The sequence below is a fragment of the Pectinophora gossypiella genome, chromosome 5, assembly GCF_024362695.1.
Source record: "Pectinophora gossypiella chromosome 5, ilPecGoss1.1, whole genome shotgun sequence".
NCBI classification, from domain to species: Eukaryota; Metazoa; Arthropoda; class Insecta; order Lepidoptera; family Gelechiidae; genus Pectinophora; species Pectinophora gossypiella.
The window spans coordinates 7,713,497-7,735,323 of record NC_065408.1 but is presented as its reverse complement, the minus strand read 5'-3'; the positions used below and the strand labels follow the sequence as shown (position 1 = coordinate 7,735,323).

General features: G+C 36.2%; 2 protein-coding genes across 9 annotated transcripts in view; both read right to left on the bottom strand.

Moving 5' to 3' along the window:
* Positions 1–21,827, bottom strand: part of LOC126366726 (cAMP-specific 3',5'-cyclic phosphodiesterase) — a 480,018-nt gene that overhangs the window by 152,132 nt on the left and 306,059 nt on the right. For 3 of the 8 annotated variants that reach the window (XM_050009945.1, XM_050009946.1, XM_050009947.1), the window contains exon 1: positions 1,821–2,542. The exons of the other annotated variants lie outside the window; for them this stretch is intronic. In XM_050009945.1, the coding sequence (XP_049865902.1) occupies positions 1,821–2,542 (722 nt within the window). Of the gene's footprint in view, positions 1–1,820; positions 2,543–21,827 lie in introns of those variants that run through there. 8 annotated transcript variants of the gene reach the window in all.
* Positions 2,613–4,579, bottom strand: LOC126366796 (uncharacterized). Its single transcript, XM_050010048.1, has 3 exons — positions 4,423–4,579; positions 3,148–3,527; positions 2,613–2,752 (listed from the first exon to the last, which is right to left on the bottom strand). Exon 2 carries the CDS (start codon positions 3,504–3,506, stop codon positions 3,153–3,155), a length of 354 nt encoding a protein of 117 aa, XP_049866005.1. The 5' UTR covers positions 3,507–3,527; positions 4,423–4,579; the 3' UTR covers positions 2,613–2,752; positions 3,148–3,152.

The following is a 21,827-nucleotide window of genomic DNA, read 5'->3' as shown; positions in this document are numbered from 1 at the left end:
TGACATTGTTTGCATTGCGCACTTACTTTTATATACGCAAATGTCAAATAGCAATATTGCTTACTTAGATGAATAGCTACGATGTGGCCATTTTAAGCCCCCTGCTGTGGATTATTTGTTTGATGATTTTGGGCTCTGCTCATACCGATAAAGAGACCAGCGTTACTCTACGTGTATAGCATAGAAACAACTAGAAGTAGTGAACATACATGTATGTGAGGTAACCATTGCATCTTCCTAAGTTGGTACGATTATGAATATCAGAAAACCTTGAAGGTAAGTAGTGGAATTTGTGTTAAAAAAGCTGAAGTACTTGTCTGATTCCATTCACGTGTGTGAGTCACGAGCAAACCCATCAAAAACCTTATCCAAGACAAAAAAAAACATATGTGCTTAAACTCTTACAAATTACATTCGTATTGCAGGATTTTACAAGGCATGACTGTGTATTTATACCTTTATTTGTTGACATCAATTGCAACTTACAACGCGTTCAAATTCTGGATCGGCCTTCAAATAATTGAATCTTTCTTTATGTTTTTGGGTTAAAGGAAGGAAAACATCGCGAAGTAACCTTTATGCCCGAAAATATGTTCAGAGGCATGTGACCTAATTTGTAAATGGGATAGTTTTCCTTTCAGGTTGAAGGGTCAGATGGCAGTCGCTTCTGTGAAAAACTAGACGTATCAATAAAATAAGAGGGTCGGAAATAAAAACTAGGAAGAAGATAATTGCAAAATTAATACATAGCTATCTTTAAATCCACATTTTTACTATTATTCATTAAAATATTTCATCCGATGGGCAACAAAATATTTTTTTACATTAATCCCCTCGGAGAACTTGGATTAAAGTGTACAGATTATCTCGATTTGACCTGTTATTTGTTCTTCGACCTCAGGTGGGTACCTTTACCTTCTACATTAAACTTCATTACGTAGGGATTTATAACATGGATAAGTTTTATTTAGCCAACGTACTAATAAAAGAGTAAATACGGCAACGACTTAAATTACTTTGGAAGATGTAAAGGAATTCTAATTTTAAAGTCCAATAGGTAGATAAATTGTATTCTCGTAAGATGAAGAAAGAACAAAGGTAACTATTTCGGTCAAAGTTCGTTAATTAATCATTGTTAAAGAGAACTCTGTTGATCTGGCCGGTGTCCAAGTCTCTCCTCGTCTGCGTGATATGTACTGGAATGTGGGAACAGCCCCACTGTGCTCGATTTATTCTAGAATTTTCTATTACCAAAGGTCCACTATTAAATTGTGCTTGTTATATGGTTAATCTATTTAACGCTTTGATATGTAAATTTTTCAAATTATAGTAAAGGGTACATTCACACTCGCAATCAACTGCAAACGAGTTTTAACACAATGAAGACATTATGCTCAAAGAAAACATATAAACAACACAGTTGTAAAAGTTTTACTTTTGCGATTGACGCAAGCACAGCTATCGTTTATTTTTCTTGGCATCTTGCATCTCCTACAGATAAAACGTAATTCGCAGAAATCCAGTTATTAAGCTTTTAACGAAATAAAACTAGTTTTCTTCATTTCAAACAGACATTATTAAACGACTCGGCGTTTCAGTTATTTCATTATTTAAACAAGTTCTCGTCAGAGCTTTTTAGCTTCATAGAACTATGCTAATTAGATACTGTATTACTGCAGTAATCTACTGACGCAATTATTTTATTTAACACTATTTAAACCTGATTGGGTCTCGAACCCTGAAATAAAGGCTTAAGTTCGAAGTTTCACCTGTAATGAGTATATTATAAGCCTTATTAAATTATAAACAAAGATAAGCACCTTTCAAAAAATACTTCTGAGCCGTCCGAGTCGCTGCGAGGCAATATAAGTTTGGGTAGCACCATGCCTTTCTTTCTCCTGCCACGTATGCCGGGCGGGGAGGGCCACTGCAGCTCGGTCACAGCCATGGGACTGTGTGGACTGAGGATCGTCAGCCGACGCTCCGGCGGCGGCAGGCTCAGCTGTTGCAGAGCACGACGCTCCGTCGCAAACAACCCTCGTCTCTTCTCAGCGTTGCCCATATCTTCCCCGGACAACGCCCGCCTTGCCAGGCCGGCGCCCCTAACATCCCGCACATCTCGCTCGCTCGCGGTCAAGAACGAGCTGCGGTGGGTGCGCACAGACATGCAGGAGCTAGCGGGCCGCCCCGGCGAAGGCGAATCTTTACTTGGACGGAGACTTTCCATGGAGCGCGCGGTCTCGACTCGAGCCGCTGCTAAGTACTGGCCACTCGTGACAGTTGTCTGAGCAACCTCGCATTCCTCTTGACTCGAGCTCGAGGTGCCGCTTCTTGAGAATGTACTAGTTTTAGATACGAAACTTCTGTCACTGTACTGAGTCGTTGAAATGCTAGAACAGGTGTTCACATCGGCCGACTCGGAGGAGGCTTGCTGACGGACGGTGCCCTCCTCTAACGACTGCACCGCCCGCGCGTTCAGAGAACTGAACGCCGCAAGGTTCGGACGCGGTCGCTCCTTTCTATCTTCTTCCTCCTCCTCCATTTTAAAAAACCCTCTCTTTATATTATCACCTCTATTAACACATTTATACACGGCACTATTCAATACACCATTTTACTTTTTTCAATTGATTTATTGCATTTTTTGTAATATATTACTTATAAGTAATTAATTATAGATAATTTAACATAAGGAACACTGGGCACAGTCTTTATCACTCTTTGAAACCACCACACGCGCTTTTAAGGGCACCTGAAACAAACAGGGGGACGTTAGCGATAAAGATATTGTTGTTTTATCTGATTAAGTTGTTTTATATCTCAGGAGAGGTTGGTTAGAGGGAGAAAATATAAGTAAAAGGACGTTAGGTTGGTAATATGAGTTGCTCGAACAACAAATATGTAAAGAATAAGTTAAGAATTAATCCTTGCGTAGTGATATGTTAACCTCGTTTGTTTCTGTGTTGGCTTTCCACATAATTATGTTTTAAATAGCATTAACAACGAAGCAAGGCTGTACCACGTATATGTATGGTTTGGCTGCATTGAGAACATAGTGCAAATCAACAGAACTTATTTATCTGCATTAAAAGTAATATCCTTTTGTTATACGTTAGTAGGCGTCATAACGTAATGTGGTCTAATTACATGGTTTAGTTGGCTGCCTTGGAGTCAAGTGCTAGTTGCCCCGCCTGACTGGCGCAGTCGGTCAATGCCTTCATCTGCTCTGCGTTCAGTCCTGATGCCTTCACCCTGACGTCTGCGCTCTTGGAGTGCTCTTTGCTCTCACTGCTCGACTCGACCCTCTTCGTGGTTTCATTTCCGTGCTCATCAATAAAAGTCTCCTCTTCGAATTCTTCTTCGTAGCTCTCTTGGTATTGTTCGCGGAACTCTTGCCTCGCTTGGATGGAGACCTTCTCTGTGGTTTGTCTCTGTTCCACCAGCGAGTCCATGGTCTTTTTGACAAGCTGTTGTCCGGCCTCCAGTTGAGTAGTTTTCTCAGACATTGTGATGTGATGAGTTTATGTCTATAAATATTATAAAGTTACCATTACAAAATGTTTGATGAAATTGTGTCAGATGTTCTAAGTTAGTCGGAAATTATTGCGCCAGATTAGATTCACTGACTACACTGAGCTAATTTTGTAAACTCTTTAGTGTTTCCTACATAACAAAAAAAAAATAGTTTACAGTTAAATAAAGCCAGCTGTCTAATAAATACTTCATTATGGTGCACCAGTATAATCAGAATTCCTGTTTCGATAGAAATTGATAGTCAGACCTGGCATGACGCCAAGAGAAATGTTTGTATCGCATTTATATTTACGATGTATAAGATCTCGATGCTTCGTAATCGTACTGTTTCGATATTCAGCGAAATAGAAGAGACCCTTACGCCAGGAAAAAGTGAGTGAGATTTCATCACACGGCCGCTTTAACGACAGAATGGGGTCGGGAGTATAATTTCATAGCGGTGGCAATGGTACAAGCTCCAGAGGAATGCGGCAACAATGCCGCGACCACCGACACAATAATAGGAATGCGAGTCTATTAAAAACTTGCGAATACCTGGCCACTGTCGCGGCCTAATTCACAAGAAGCCACCTTGCCCTGTCGCAGTTTCTTTTATTTCGGGGAACTTGTTACCAAGTAATTTATATTAATGGGATTAAACCTTAAGTGAAATATTTTATTTACCGTTGCGGGAAAAGAAAAGAAATATCAACGCTATGTTTGTTTCAAAATTCATAGTATTTGAAGTATCAAAAACTCTGCTAGGGATAATATCACATTTTGGGAACCAATTCATTTAAGGAAGGACGAAATGATGTAGGTATAATACAAAATACACATTAACTGAGAAGGAAAATTTAAAAGTAAAATTAGGAAGCTTTGAAAGAGAAAACTTGAATAAATAAATACCTTGATATGAATCACGAAATAAAATCCTTGTTTAGATGTGCACTTGGAAAATTTGAATATTTAATGAGGGTGTTGTTTCCTAACGGAAGCTTGCGCGTGACTGAGCGGCGTCTGTAACTACAGCGCGCTTTGTTTCAGCTGAGCTTCGCGTGGGCGGCGGCGCGCGCGCATCTCCGCACTCTCCTCGCCATCACGACGCCGAACCGAACGTGAACATTCGTTACATCTGTCTTGGCAAATTAAGCACTTGGTTAATTAATTTTGACAACTAAAACATTGTTTTCTCTATAAATAATACATGTAACGTCTGTTCGACTTTGCTTGACATGCCATCAATCATCATTTGCTTTAGGGATATGTCGAGGCAAAGTGCATGTATATGTCAACGTACGACAAATGTATGGGTGTAGTTGTCGTTTTTGAGATAAATTGTGCTGATTCAAGAAGCGCTTCGGTTAAAAATAGCTGTAAGCGTCAGAAGACCGGGAGGCGATGACTCCTCGGGAGACGGAGGCGATAAACATACTGCGAGATATGAATAATTGGCAACACTCTACGTGACTCACAGCATCGCCCTGCAACGTCGATCGCAGCCCACGTGATTTCGAGAAATGCAAGGAAATAACTAAATGGTGTCATTGTTTTCGCAAATCATTGCTACAGTCACGATTAAATAAATTGTCAAATGACGCATCCTGAAAACGTTACAACTTTATTTTGGTGAATGCCGTCGTTCGATTGCTATTTAAGTACATACCTACGTATTTGTTTGAGGATTATCATGTTTACTTGTTTGTGTTTCACTGTTTCCGTGACAGATTTACTTAGGAAAGTTTCCGGTTGAGTAAATTAAGAGAGTAAAGCTGTTTAGGCTAGTTAAGATTAGCAGAATGTTAAACAGCCAACATTCGAAGAGAAAGTTATATTATACACTTTAAAATCGTTTTTTATATTACCCCAGTATTTTATTTCCTGGTAAGTAAAAACTTACAACCTCATTTCGTTGTTTTGGCTACTATGTTAGTGATTGCAGTAAGATTAAAATAATGTTTCATCTCCACACTTATGAAATATGAATGATACAGACGTCAGATGGAAACATTTGCTGTTAATGTACAACAAAATGAATTGTATCTTCACTAAGAGTTACGAGTAAGTATTACCTGCGCGAATTTACGTGTTATTATGAAGATAAGTAAATAAAATTATTTATTACAGTTGTAAGAGATTTAGAGGTTCTTATGTATATTTGTTGAAAACATTTGTAATTTAGCATTCAGTGTAACTATTAAGTAGTCTGTGGCACAAATAAATTGAAACTTCTTATTTTAGATTTAGATACTTATATCTGTCAATGCAGAAGCAGTAAATTGCGCTGTATATTTATTCATTAATGCATGCATGAGATTAGTTCATGCTATCTACCGTCACATGTTAGTAGGCAGGCCAATTAAGTTCATATACGAAGACTTAGTTACCCATTACACATTGGATAGTCATGAAAATGCACTACCTCTTCTTTACTGAGTATGAAATTATAATGCTTCCAGGCACAATTTAATCAATCGTTGAAAGCTAACGTTATATTAAATTTAGCTAAGCTAGTCTCTTCATATGGGGATTATACGCTTTCCTTGGCTGAGCAGATGATTTTATTCAGAAGCTTATTCTAAAGTTAGCTCTACGTATAACCTCATAATAACACGTTGTAACCAAAGCTATGAAATAACCAAATCATCTTACTTCATTTAAGTTCAAAGCTGAGCAATTTGTGTATGCTTATTAAACGAGAATGTTAATTTTGTCGTAAAAGTAATTTTAACATTTTATTGTATAGCTGCTTTATATATAACAGATATTATATTGTGTATTTAAACGTATTTTGCACTATGATCTTTGTGTTATAATATTGATAAGGTCGGGTTAACAATTTTTGAACCAAGACTACACTGTTGGATGAGTAATCCTGTTTTATTTATAACACTTAATTCAGAAAATACAAGTGGTTAGATGAGTATACTTATACACAACATAGCAATCCATAATAAAAATATTGGTTGAACTTGTCTGATTTCTATCAACCTTAATTGGAGAGACTGTAATCAATTCTATTTCAATTCAAGGAGTGAGGGTTACGTTTGTGTATTTCTGCCTGTCCTTTAGTGTAAGTACAAACAAGTCAGTTAATTCACTGCATTTATTGGCCGTCTTTCTATCAGACGAAAGGCTCAATGAATTTTACATCGAGCAAATGATAAGAATACTTATTTATACTGTGGTTAGTTGAACTTCGCTTAACGAGCGCACGACGTTGAAACGCGACATGAAAAACCAACGTTTTTCAACGTTTTTGTTGTAGTTCAACATCGGCAATATTTAATGATGCATATTTTGAAAATAGTTTTCTATTTAAAATTCGCTTGCTTTATGTGTGCAACAACTTGACATGATTGCAAAAGTGTGTTGGTACAATCAAAGAGCAAAATTTCAGTCACTGAGCCCAGCGAATTATTTGTAAACAGTGGAGAACTTATGAACCATTAGTTGTCATAGTTATAAAATGTATGTTTTTGTAGGTGTTTTCGGTCTATTACAGAAATGACATGTAACCAGGAGGCCTTAAGTGCAACCAGTTAATTTATTACTTTGCAAGAAACTGATTGGACTTTTGCAGCTTATCGTACATACTCACGCCTCTTTCACATTGATTTCTTTTTATACGATGTCCTGAGATGGATATGGTTACCATAGGGTGACATATTCAAACCCATCGCCCATATGGTCCTTGATGTTAAAAAGAACATAATTCCTTGGCCAGCTTTTACTACATGCACGGAAAGATAAGGAACTCAATTCTATTTGATTGCATGTAAAAATACTGCTAAAATAAACTCCCTTTTATAACAAGTGCAAACAACTGACCGATAACGGTCCATTCTCTTTAAACTGCGCCATTAATAGTGCAAAATAGGCAGACTCAGACCTACGTACGTATTGTATTGTAGCTCTATTCAAGCGGAGCATAGTGCAGCTAATTTCATTAATCGAGCGCTTTAGTCCTGTGTTTCAACATGCACGTTACGAATTCAGAGATAAATTACTAGCATCAAAGTTGTTTGTTGTATGCACATGTTACGCATACGTGACCCAGCGATTTAGTAATATAGAAGCGAAGCGGTGAACAAATCTCAAAACCGTCCTGTTGTAATTTCTCTTTGTTACATAATTGACACAAGTAATAGGGTAGCTAATACATTCAATCCCTAATACAAGCGGCGTTGTTAATTTAAAACGGGAATATTTGATGCTGCCGGAAGCCGCTTTAGAGCTTTGCATTTACCTGCTATCTAAATCGCGTCATGACTATCATTCATTACATGATGAAATGTGACCCATATTCTTTTATTAAAATCATGACGTGATAATTGACATTTGTTTATTAACTTAACTTTATTACATGAAATTACGTGACGTGGTTTCGGCAATAATTCGTGCTAATTACTTCAATATATCGACCTACGTCTGACCTATCAGCTGATTACTACAGATGATAACCTAGCGAACTTTCGTATAATTATCGAAGGTTACAATTTACAAGCCGCTCGCTTACTACTGTTAACAATCTGATTTATTTACGTAACTTGACCTTTCGCGGCGACCTTAGTATAACGAAATGCATTATGGCATAGCACTGCAACACGCGAAGCCGCTTCCGTCCTTTGATACCTATCTATTCAAACGTTCCCAACTATACACTAAGCGGGTCAACTCGTAAGCCGCTGCAAACTCTACCGCGAAAGAAGCAACTTTTGACACGGCCTTTTAGAATACGCATCAAAAACATTCTGAAACTGATAAAATATGTCGTGAACTTCCTCATTCCCAATGAATTCTATCAAAGTCGAAAGCTTCATACAGTGTCAGCAACTGTCTGTAGACTTCACCAATTTGTGCGTGACTATCTTTCACTATCTTTCCGGCGTAAAAAAGGATTTGACCTTAGTCATGGAGTCTGATTAGATTGATGAACGACCTCATTTTGGATTGGGCGTATCATGAAAGGTCAGGCGATTAATTCAATGTGGTTTTATTACAAAGTTTTTCATTACCTTCTAGCTTCCAGCGTTTAAAATGTAGCTTCAATAAATGAAGGTAAGAACATTATTTTTACGTAGCTATCGAGGAGTGGGTGGGTGTATAAATTACTATATACTATGCAGGTGTAATGAGATGTTATGTTGTTACATTATTTTTTAATTCAGCGCTAAGGCTAAAGATATAGGGTAGGTTACCTAGTTATCGTTTAGATATGCCTATTGAAATACTAAAGTAATTCATCACGATAGGTTAAAAATGATCGGTAAGTACCGATATTTCAAGTCATTACAATTCGCAAAATAATTATGAATTTTGCGTGATGCCCGAAACAATCATAAAATTCCCTATCAATAATTAAGTATAATTTTTATTAACGACATTTTATGCTTGAGCCTTCGCTTAGTCAACATTCAAGGTTAAGGTTTTCGTGCTAAGTGTACAGCACATTTTCCCGTTTACTTATGAGAGAACTTTCTCCAAAGCAATAAAGAAGTCCGAATAATATTGTGGCATATGGCATGATTTGGCCTTAACGCACGCACGTAGACGATTTTGGCTGAATGGGGTTCATTTGAAAACCGTTTCAAAGCATTATTAGTTTTATCGACGATCAGGCGACCTTCACCATAACTTGAGATTGGCATCGAGGTCGTGGTGGTCATGAAATATATATTTCAAGCAAAATAATAATTCGGTAAAACTTTATTTGTTGACAAAAATCTCTTCCTGTTATAAATAAAATAAGGAGATAGCGTCGACTGAAACTCTATTTGAAATTTAAATTACTTTTAAGAAGATGATTTGAAATAACGTCTGAAGCAAAGATCTTCATTAAACGTGACGTGAATCGCTCAGTACCTACTCTAGGGACTCATCTATCACCATTGCCTAAAATAATTTACCCGCAACTAATGCCAAAATTAATTGAATAATAAAGTTCTTGTTACTGAATCAAAATTGCGATAGAAATATGCCAAATTTCTTGTATCTTTCAAAGTTTCACTTTTAACTTTAAACAACTACTTCTGATAAAAGGAAAATATGATTCGTTATTGATATCCCACATACTTAAAAGGTTTTCTTTATCATAAAACACACTTTGGTTGTATAATAATAGTTTATTTTTTTTAACGTAGATACGATATGGAATTGTGTGTAAGAAATTATTAAATTCACACGTATTATTGAACTTATAGTATTATATTTATGACAATCAACTTTACTGTCTTCGAAGTACACTTACCATCAGTTTCAAATTGTTCATATTATGTTTATGTAATATGGAAAGTTAAAAAACGCTTCAAAAGTTTTCCGCTTTCCTCAATTAAACAAACGATAAGAAAATTTCTTCCGGGGTTAACAAAACGCTTTTGTAAAAGGAAAACTACTCTACAGACAGATTATCTTCACTGAGCGTATTCGAATAAAAACCTTGAAATTGCGACCAAAGTTTGTTTCTTAGCATGAAACTGATAATTTTCACGAGCCCCTTTTCATAGCTTGGCTGACGTTGACCTTATTAAGGCTTAAGGCCCGTTTGTACCGGCGGCGATACCTAGCCCCGACCCAACCTCGTATACACTTGAAAATTACGATTTGAAATAGATTTATTCCCATCAGATATTTTATTCTCAATTTCATTAAAATGTTTGCATAGCAAAACCTTTTAAGAAAATAAGGAAAACGAGAGAATTTCGTTATATTTGGTATCCTATTTACGTATATATTACAGCTGGTATATATTGATTTTGCCTAATTTGATTGTTTTGTCCAAACATTCGACCAAGATTGATTGACAGCCTGTCATCGCTTCAAACATTATATTAAGGCTTACCTTTGTTATGATAAACCATTTCTGTTAAAATTTAAATTGACGTGACTCGTTTTGCTAGAAATACCAACCACAATACTTTAAGGTGTAGAAATTTTCCACGCCTACTTGCAAATATTAAATTTGTGGTTAACATTAAATATTAATTATACTGTTTGAATTGATTTCATTGAAGAAGTTGCTGCTAGTATTTGGTAAAATTTTGGCGCTATCTTTACTTATTGATTCGGCCTTACAACACATATTATCGACCACGATTTTGAAACGCATAAATTGAACCGTATTATTGTTATTTTGTGTACACAGCCTTTCATGTAAACTGATTCCATATCACAAGGTCATGGAATGAGTATTAGACTTGACGTTTTGATTGATGCGCTAGATTCCTCTTGACCAGGCTACACCATGCCAAGACAAATTGATTCAACGTCTGCCCTAATGACACATAATAACTGCTGTTAAAGCTCCATTAATTATAAACTACTATATAAATGGAGGGAGCAGAGGCAAACGCCATTGGGATTTAGTCATAACTACGTGTGAACTATTAGACGGTCATTAAAAGTTATAACTTCTAACATAGTAACGCCGTAACGTGACGAGAGAGTTATTAAAATTTAATATATCCTCCGCTTATTTTACTAAGAACGAAGATTTAAAAAAATAATAATATGCGATGGAAAACAAATTGTAAGTAGTTAAAATTATGCTATTATTGTTTTGAGGAGTTTACGTAATACGTGTTTTTCAGTCACCGAGTATGTTTTGTCGGCCGAGAATTGTAAAACAGGCATTCGACATTGCATGCATAAACTTACTACGGGTAGACACTGATGGGCAGAACCAGAAGTAAATATAACACTTTTCTAGTAGGACATTATTTAAAGGAATAAAATTGTAGCATAAGACGCATCAAAAGTTCAAAACGCAAACCAAAAACAAAATTCGCGAGATAAAACTGAATTGAGATCAAAATGCCTCTGCCCACGAATGTACTTCGTATCGATTTATGAGCTTCACTGCCTACTCGATTGCATCCAATTATATGGTATTTCCAGCACTATCCTGTAGATATTTACATTTGATATTAAATAATTTTAATTAAACCGGCGACAGCTTGATGGAAGATTGGCATAAGTAAGTACCTAATTGAATCATCAGATTCGGATCCTGATTCAAAGTTTATATTATGTATGTTACAGTTATAAGCCGTTTTTGGTTGGTTCGCGTTTTCCCTAGTGAAAACTACTTTTTTTCTAAGGGCCTTTGTGTGTTCTAGTGCCTGGCCGGAATTCTAGTTTTAACTAAAGCAATAGTAAAAACTAGTTTCAATTATTCCACTGTCACTGGCAACATTTATTTTATTCTTATTCTAAAAACGTTTTCATTAAAAACGGGGTTTGACTGTAACATGTACCTACACGTGTATATACGTCGTGAATTCATGATAAGTACCGCACGTGAATAGGACCGATTACCGGTTTAACTGGGACTGGGACAAAAGAACTCCGGGAATACATAGTATCACGCTTTTTACTTCATTTATCATCTCGACTCTTCTAGAAGTCAATTTTAAAGCGCACTTGTCTATCAAGGAGAATTTATTGTGAGCGTTTCCATGTTTATCACCATATTTATCTTTGTTTTATAAGATTCGGGGTTTTAAGCCCTTGGAAGACCCGTTGTGAAATTAACGGGTGAGTATAGTCATAAATATATTTATATACTTACTTTTATGAGTCAGAGTTTATTTATATGCGTGTCTACGACGTATGCAGTGTAGTCATACTAACGAAGTGGGCGACTATTTATAAACGACATCAAAGTAGAAATTATAATATAGACTTTTCAGGCGCTCAGTCGCTCGGAGACAAAAGATGCGGCATAAAAGAGGGTTTTGGATAAATCTTTGGAACCATTAGGTGACCTTAATTATTAATTTTGACGGAAATTGATTACTTTTAAGAGATTAGGCTTGGAAGCTCTTGGTTGTTACACTTGATTTTTATCCCAAAGTTTTATCTAAATATTTTAATATTAGTTTTACTTCTTTTTGCTACTAATTGTAGCTTTATAAAAAGGAACCATGATAGAGTATTTTTTATGTTCGTTCATTCACCTTAGTAACCAGTTTGCTCTTCCGTAAGTAATGATGCAGCCTTCCGTAATAAATACCTGTTGGATTTGCAAAATAAGACACAAGAGTGAATTACCACCCTCCATACAAAACCCTATAAATTATTCGTATGTCTTTGCGCAGAATAAAATAGAATAGAGTCGGTAAGTTATTTTCATTTGTCACTTTCATTTGCGGTTGAATTTCGTAGAAACGTGTTAGTAATATCGAGAACTGTGGTCGACTATATACACATGTTTTGTCTCTGTGTATGTCGATCTGTAACTGAATGTTGTTATTGATATGTGCTGGAGAAAATAGACAATATTCCCGAACCACCGCAAAGCCTGTAATTTTGGTTATTCCGCGAACTGAGCTTGGATTGTATATAAATATTAGATTTGACATAGGCATGTTATATACGTATTTATGAGATAAATCATTCGTTCAAGTGGGTACTTAGCTATGGTAAATGTTTGTCTATGCGGCATAAGTAAAGACAATAAGGTTATAAGTCATTTGTTTAAGTTAAATGTAGTTACTTATGTAGTATTAGAGAGGGTGGCATTAAAAGAAACCGTCTAGAAATAAAACAGTATTTAAAAAAATCAAAATTAAGTTATTTAAACAAAATTTTATGATAATTTTCCTTTACTTTATCCCAGTCCGGCAGAGAAGTAGCAAAGGTATTGTTATGGCAGGTAACACGTATAATGTAGCAAATCTTCATAATACTATTTCTAAGAATCATCTTGTTTTATAAATTATAAATATAATATATGTTGATAAGAGCAACACGTGCTGGCACAAAAACCTCATTACTTTATTTACAAGGATCCTTTTCGGATTTATATTGTCACATAAGGGGAAGGGAAGTGAAAATGGAATAAAATTACATATGTAGCTAATCCATGCTAGTAGGTATGACTTCTGTAACTTAAAAGCTTCTATGAATAGAATCCCTTCTGTGGATAGTCTGGTACTCAATTAGCGAGATAATCCGTTTTCCGTGCGTGCTGTGATAAAATCATTTTCATATGGGGAACTGGGACACTGCGCAATTGAAAACTGTTGAAAAAATTAAATAATGTGACGACGATTATAATATTGTACCGAGTAGGGAATACACAAATTGCAAATATGTTTGTTCATTTGTTTTAGCACTATGTAAAACCAAATTACAGGGCAACCACAGGATACAAAAGTGAAAATTGCGTTCGAATGTTGAATTTACGCTATTTATAATAACTTCAAGAAAGAGATAGAGCTGAACTGTCAAAATAATAATACAAATATTAACAATTAGCCAGAATTAATACGGTATTATTAATCAGTAGTGTAGTAGGCTGAGCTGTAGGCCATCTACGGGGTCCACAGGTGGCGGATAGTGGACCAGCCATCAGATATGATGGTTAGCTGCGAATATAAAAATAAGCAGTCCCCGACCAAACAGCGGCAGGATTTGCAGAACGTAGTGGGTAGCTCATTGGGACGGGCTAACCTATAAAATGCTACTTAGGTTCTATGACGCTCTTGTGATGTAGCGAGTAGGCGCCGCTACTTCAAAAGCGCACCCCTGATGCCCTGGTTGGAGGCCGAGGAAATGGATTCTGGTAGGGTGCTAGCTAGAACATCACCGATTGAGAAATTGGTCGGTGTACTGCGGAACGGAAGGCGATTAGGGCAACCACCGTTCTACACGCCCTATCTATGGAGTAATAAAAATGGAGGCGATTACTCCACCAACAAGAGCGCAGCTCTTAAATAAAGAGAGAGAGATTAATCAGTAATTTTAACGCTATAACCGTTATAACGCGTTAGTATTTTCAGACGGTAGAAGAAGAACGGTATAAAATAAATATGCCTTGCACCCACGTCTCTTATGCTGGAAGCATGGCTGGGCTTTCATCAACCTACAGAGGCATTCGCCAGTTTATTATGAACCGTGGTTAACGTTGGTACTTTCATCCGTTCATTTGTTCTGATGACCGCCCCCATTCATTAGCGCTGCTAGATAGATGTGGCTACAAGAGTAAAAGTTAGCAGGTTGCAATTGCAAGCCGTCTGGAAGCGATAACGGTGAAAAATTTTCTACTCATCCGGTTATCTAACTAATAATTAAATTTTGCTAAAGAAAAAGCCATGCCCAGTACAACTACGCCCCTCAGAGACCAACAAAAATTGTTCAGCTCTTGTGTGTGTGGACTGTAGGTGTAGTAGATGGTGAGAGGTCGAGGGAACTAATTCCAAATTCAAAACACCAGTTTGTTCCTTGTCACTATTTAATTATGTTATAATAATTGTTAAAATACACTTTCGCGGGAGGCATCGGCCATTCTATTCGATACAATATTGCCATGTAAAAAATATTATTTATTATTTTATACTTTTGTTGCCAGCAACAAAAATAACGCAATTTATACTATATGACGAGGACATATATAATAAAATGTTCTAGTAAGTAAACAAAGAGGGTCAGATAAATTATATACGTATCATTACCGCACCACCATTCCTCAAATTAATTCAGTGCGCTAGCGCTATTCATGCGCGATCAAAGACAGAAAATGATATGGACAAAAGTTGCCGGAATGAGGAAGTTTGACATTACTGCCAGGCATACTATGTATTCTGTACTATTACGTAAAATACGTAAAAGCAAAATTGCTTTACTGTATGTTTTTCTGTGGACATAAGGTCCAGGACATAAGGTAGGTTACTATGAAATGCGTTCAGCTGTTTAGGTATCTTTTCGGGCATGTCGTAAACCCTAACAGAGGGATTATGCCCTCTTCAAGACTTCGGACAATTCAATTACGATCCATGGACTGATTACCGCCAATAGAAACTACCGGCATGAGTTTATATATCCACTATCCATTCCAAAATAAATAAAATCCAATAGTTACTTACAGACCTAACTCACATCCCGTACGATCTGACACGAAAGCTGCAAGTCACTCTATCTCTTATATGGATGTTCCATTACTTTATGAATACTTAGTTGAACTGTATGTCATGCTTTCTTTATTTCTCTCAATCCAGCAGCGAATTGTCTAAAACTTGAACAAATAAAACCTTCCTTTAACAATAAGGCCACCTTTTATACGATTAATTTGTATTGTATATTACATTGTTTACACAATAAAAGTGTGAATAATGTGATCTCTGTGTAATGGCGCGTGGGTTGGATTCTAACATTACGTTGAACACTCGAAAGTGCACTTTCTGTGAGTGCTTATGTTTACCGTTACCCGTTACCGTTAAATCGAAGAAAACTTCATATTTTCGTTTTTTTATTATAAAATACCACAACATCACCTTGGTAAGTGAAGATTGAGTGTAAGATGGTACACGCTTAGCTAGTAAATGCCCATTCACTCACGTAAATATCAACCAGACTCGGCCGGCGGAATCCGAACGGTCAACACATTCTGATTATATATATAGAGGTAAGTATACGATAAATACTATTAAGAATACCGATTTTATGTAGAAAATTAAATAACGAAGTAATTCAATTTGTTTGTATATACTATATCTCCCTCGCTACTTACAGGAGACACGAAAGCATTAGTCACTTAAGTGTTAATGTGTGTACGCACTCTCAGAGATACTAGATGTCAATACTAAACTGACATTAAATAGTCATATTTCACTCTACTACTAGAAAGTCATTAATCATTATTGTGTCAAAGTACATATAATTAGTGTCACCTAACACCCTGCGTATTTACGAGCACTGCAGTGGTTTATATAATAATATATATACTACGATGTATGAAGAGCTAAGCATTGGTTATAGATTCAATTTGATTTTTTTTGTAGAAAGCGGGATAAATATAGGGTTTGGAAGGTCGCTACGTTTTTGTCCCGTTTGCCGTTGAGACGACGGGTTGTTGGGGTAGCGATGCTAAGAAATTTATAAGTAGCGGAGAGTGGAGATGACCCCCGTGCCGGGTTTTTCTTGGCGCAAATGTTGTCCATTGCTGTGCAGCAAGGAAATGCGTCTAGTGTAATACTACCTTTGCGCCCGGATTAATCAAGGGCGGACTTTTTGGCGAGAGCAGTATATAGCACAATGTAGTGTCAAATAATTTATTGTGCTTTTTTTGACGTGACTTTTGTAGATTTGCCGCTCATTAGCGGCAAATCAAAAACCAAATCAAATGCCATTGCATTAAAAAAATATATTGAGCAAATTGTTTATTAATATATTGTATTGTTCATTTTGTTTATTAATTTGCATTATAGTTTCATAACGTGGCATTTAAATTTAAAGTTCAGGAATTGAAAGAAATACGACATGAAGTATTTACCATATCCCCAGAATCCACGGAAAGGTACAGCTAATTTTAAACTTTGAGTACGTCTTTTGCTTGAGTAAACATACTGTTAGATATTTTACAGAGAGTATTAATTCATTATAATACGCGGGCATGAGTTTATATATCCACTATACATTCCAAAATAAATTAAATCCAATAGTTACATACAAACCTAACTCTCGCCCGTACGATTTGGTAATAAATATATTTATTTCTTTCTAACTATACAGAAAAACGAAAAAGAAATAAATAAAGCACTTAATTTAAAATTCAAATCCATTAGTCACCTTTTGACAATGCTTCTTTTCTACAAATACTTTATTTTGGCTGTGCCCAATCCCTATGTGTTACTCACCTTATATTACCAACCTCCTACCATGTGGAACGCAATGAATGATATGATTATGATTATTAATAGTGGTAAATCAACATTGTCGATTTGCGTTTATTTTAAACAAAATACAAATATTCCCATTGGCACCGTAGTACAATGACACATTTAACTTTGGCTTGGGATTCAGTAAATAGCCAATGTATTATGCCAAAAATGCCGAACTGTCAAGGTCGTCCTGAACCCAAGCAAGACAAAAGTTCACCCATTTCGAAGATAACACTAAAATTACATTTTACGTTTCGGTATAATTAAATAAGATGAATGGTTTTCGTATGAAATCAGTTAAATAATTAAAATTGTTCACTATAGTTTCAGTACGAGTTTCCAGAGTTGTATAAACATTTGTTTTAGATTAGTTTACCTAGCTAAATAGGGTCTTATGTGCGGTAGCCACTGTATTGTAGTACTTAAGTTTATTATTTAAGTATATTACATACATACGCAAACTCACGTCTATCATCCCTAATGGGGTCCACCCCATTAGCATTAGCAGAGCTATATACAAACTGCAGTCATTTTTTCTTCTATCGTGTGGGTTGTGGAGTAGATTACCAACGCCATCAACCCTGGTATCAGGGTTATTATTGAGCCGCCATAGGCCCCCCCGCCCATGACTCATGTATCGACTAATAGGGATGAGACTGGCACAGGACCGGAAAGGATGGCGTGAAAGAGAGGAGGCCTATACCCAGCAGTGGGTGGATACAGGCAGAGTAGATAGAGATACATAGAACGAATACTACTTACATCAGTAAGTAATAACCGGGACCAACGGCTTAACGTGTCTTCCGAAGCACGGATCATCTTACTTTTGGACCATCAGGTGATTAGCCTGTAATGTCCTAACCAAACTAGGGATTACAAAGTGATTTTTGAGATTTTTCCCTACCGGGATTCGGCAGTCACTTTTTATAGAAATTCCTAAAATGGATGTGTTGAACCGTATGGTGACAACTTGATAAATGGTCAGCCTATCATCCGTTAATGCTCCATCATGGTAGAGCGGAGATAATTCCTATGACGGTTTTTATGGCAAGTAGCTCCTTGGCCAGCTACTTGTATAATAATATACTTCTCTACCTCTTCGGGGATACAGGCGTGATGCTATTCAGCAGGGTGTTAGTGACATCGTAACGAAAACTTTAAGGGATGATTGAGACCATGATTCTGAGTTGACATCAAGTGGAATTTTCCGTCGCAAAAGTAATGAAACTGAAGATAATTAAAAAACACAAAAAAAAAAAATCCAACTGAAAATTCCACTTGATAGCAACTCAGAATCATGGTCTGAACCATCCCCCTAACGCCCTGTGTATTTTTATCCCAACATCGAAGTAATGTAAGTTAGTGTATTGTATTCTATTATGCTGTATGTAGGTATTTTATAAACGAATTAGGTTTCCTAGCTACATTGCTACGAGTGCTGCTAATTTGTATCTGACGATTTAGTAACAGATACTAAAACACGCCATTAGCATATTGCGGTAAATCGAATGGAAACTTGGTTATTTATGGCGAAGGTTTAAGAGCTTTCCTAAGCGCTTTCAAATATATTTGGATTTTGTGTTCTAAAATGAAAAATAGTATATTTAAATAAAACTACGTATACCACAAAACAGAAACAATTATAACGTAACTAAGCTAACTCCATCTACTATGACTAAATTATAAACAACAGAGATTGAATGATAAATCAAATTATTCAATTAATTATTTCTCTAGAATAGAAAATCATTCAAACTTTTATTATCCGATTATGTAGATTAAGTAATTGCTTGTTAGGCTAGGTAATGTACATACACATTACGAATAAATTGCTTTTTATTAATACTGTAATATCTGCCTACTACAACATCGTGTTATCAATGATTGATAACTTTTTTGATATATGTTGTTATGTCTTTAATAAAACGCCGAAATTAATTAATCCGCTTTTATTATTCAGATAAACATAACAACATAGTTGGGAGACAAAAATATGGAGAGACCGAAAGGCAACATATATTATAAATATTTATGATTCGGATACAGAACATATCTAATCTGAATCTAATACTGAACGCTTACAACACATTTTTTTTGCAACGTGAATGTTTATTTCATTTGACCTGATGGACATAACGAATCCCTATCAATTATTATTTTGTTTAACAACTTCCACACATAACGTAGTATCAAGGATATATCGTAGACTTCGACGACGGGGTCATAATCATGTCCAAAGTACTTAATAGAATATAACTAAACAGGTAATTATGATTAAAATATACTCATTAATACATCTAGGCAAATAACTAGTCATCTCGCAAGTTCGCACGAGTTATACGTGCCTTCCGAAGCACGATCCTATGACCGGCCTCTGCGAAGGTTGCTTTACTTCAACAATCGCAGACCAAGCGCGTTAATCGCTGCGCCACCGAGCTCCTCATATCTATGAGTATTAGTCTATAAAAAAGTAGGTCATCAAAGGAAACGTTTATCAATAAAGGATAAACAATCAGCAAACAACCCAAAACCAACAGTGACAAATCGCTAGTCGTTGATTTAGAAAATACGTTTCAAAAGTCATCGCGAGACCTTGTGGTCACATTACATTGTGCTATTGTATTCAATATTACACATTATACCTACGTCGAGACCGACTTTCATGCATTGTGCAACAGATGTAAACACCAAAGTCACGAATAGCAAAGATACTATACCTATACCTTCTATTTGAAAGACATGCGCTCGATACATATTTAGAAAGCGTTGTTTTGTTTTAGAGATATGTAACGTTTGCTTCTACGCTTCTCTCTTATTGTGAAATAATAAATACTTTATTATTCATATTCGTTCAGGCTCATAATCCATGTAGAGGTATTTTGGTAACACGATTTGCTGTACTCTTAGTTAGTAACAAGATATCAACCTCAACCTCAACCATTTCATGTTTATTCTAACCGCTACTATGTGATCCTTAGAGTGGTATTAATAAACGAACCTCAACTTCGAGACTGCCCTCGAAATCAAGTCAATGTGACAGTTCTTATATAAAATCAGGGACTTGAGCATGATCTTGAGAGCAGTCTCAGCTGAGATTAGTTTATTAATACCACCCTTAGACAACTAGTGGGACACGCACGGGATGATTAATATACATATAGGAATGCATGGTATATTATACCATCATCATCGTCATCCCGTGTCGTCCTCAAATCTAGTGTCGGTCCAATAATCAAAAAGTAAAGAACGGTCTCTGTGGTCCAGTGGTTGAGCGTTGGACTCACGATCCGGAGGCCCCGGGTTCGAATCCCGGTGGGGACATATCATAAAAATCACTTTGGGATCCCTAGTTTGGTGAAGACATTACAGGCTGATTCACCTGATTGTCCGAAAGTAAGATGATCCATGCTTCGGAAGGCACATTAAGCCGTTGGTCTCGGTTACTATTTACCGATGTAAGTGAGTAATCGTTACGTGAGCCATGTCAGGGGCCTTTGGCGGCTCAATCATAACCCTGACACCAGGGTTGATGAGGCTGGTATTCCACTTCACAACCCACACGATAAGAAGAAGATCAAAAAGTTCATCATAATATAATATATTAAATAAAATACTATAAAAAGAAGCATAACATGATTTGACAAACTATATTCAGGAGACAGCCAACCTTCTCAGCCATTTAATTATGCATGTTTAGGTTTTCGTTTGCTAAAGTACGGCTCTATACATTTTTCACTTCGCCCGTGGGAAATATCCAATCTAAGCAGAGCGCACGAAGCGAAATAAAAGACTGGAGGGTCTTCAATTTCATTTCTAAACTGTTCTCTTAATTGCGTATATGATAAATTAATTAGGAGAACAAATTTGGATAAAATAAAATGAAAATATTTTCAGGAATAACAGAGATTTGAACATTATAAGAAACCAGCTTTCCGTTCGTGGGTTCATCCGCTTAAACATCCGTTATAGCGGTAGACGGTAGGTAAGTGCACAAAGTCGCTCGCTGGAATGTGTTATAAGTTCGTTAGATCCATACCTGTATATCGATCCGCTAAATCAGTCCAGCGACTTAAGAATTATAATCGTAACGGAGTGGTATACATGGACGTTACTTCCGCAATTATAATATTTGTATGAAGCATGAATGGATATAACTAGAAATGCGCAAAAATCAACAATAACAATATGTAAATAGGTAAATATAGTATTATCAAAGTTATGTAATGTTTATTATAAACTGTCACAAAGCTGTTTTGGATTATATTTCCTGTTACTATTTACACAAAATAAATTACTTTTTAGTAAATTCATATTTTGCTAATCATAATTTAAATGAGTAAGGATGTTGGAGCAGCTTATGTCATTATGTCTAATACTACTATTAGTCAGCGCTTTGAAATTATTAAATGTGATTTCATATTTCGATTAATAAGTACCTATATAATTTTATAAGATATTGTGGTTTGATACGTAAAACACATTAAGTATGCATTCCCAGCTGAGCAACAATAGAACGTGTTTATACTTTTAAGTGATATAAAAGGCTTTTTTGAATAATAAATCACATATTTCTGGTAGAAATTGTTCCAATTGTGATCACGCGGGCGGTGAGATTTTAACGGTTCAAAGGCTTATTTCAGGCTCTGACAAATG

Excerpts from the sequence above, each read along its gene's own strand:
- LOC126366796 (XM_050010048.1), bottom strand. The coding sequence starts at position 3,506 with ATGTCTGAGAAAACTACTCAACTGGAGGCCGGACAACAGCTTGTCAAA.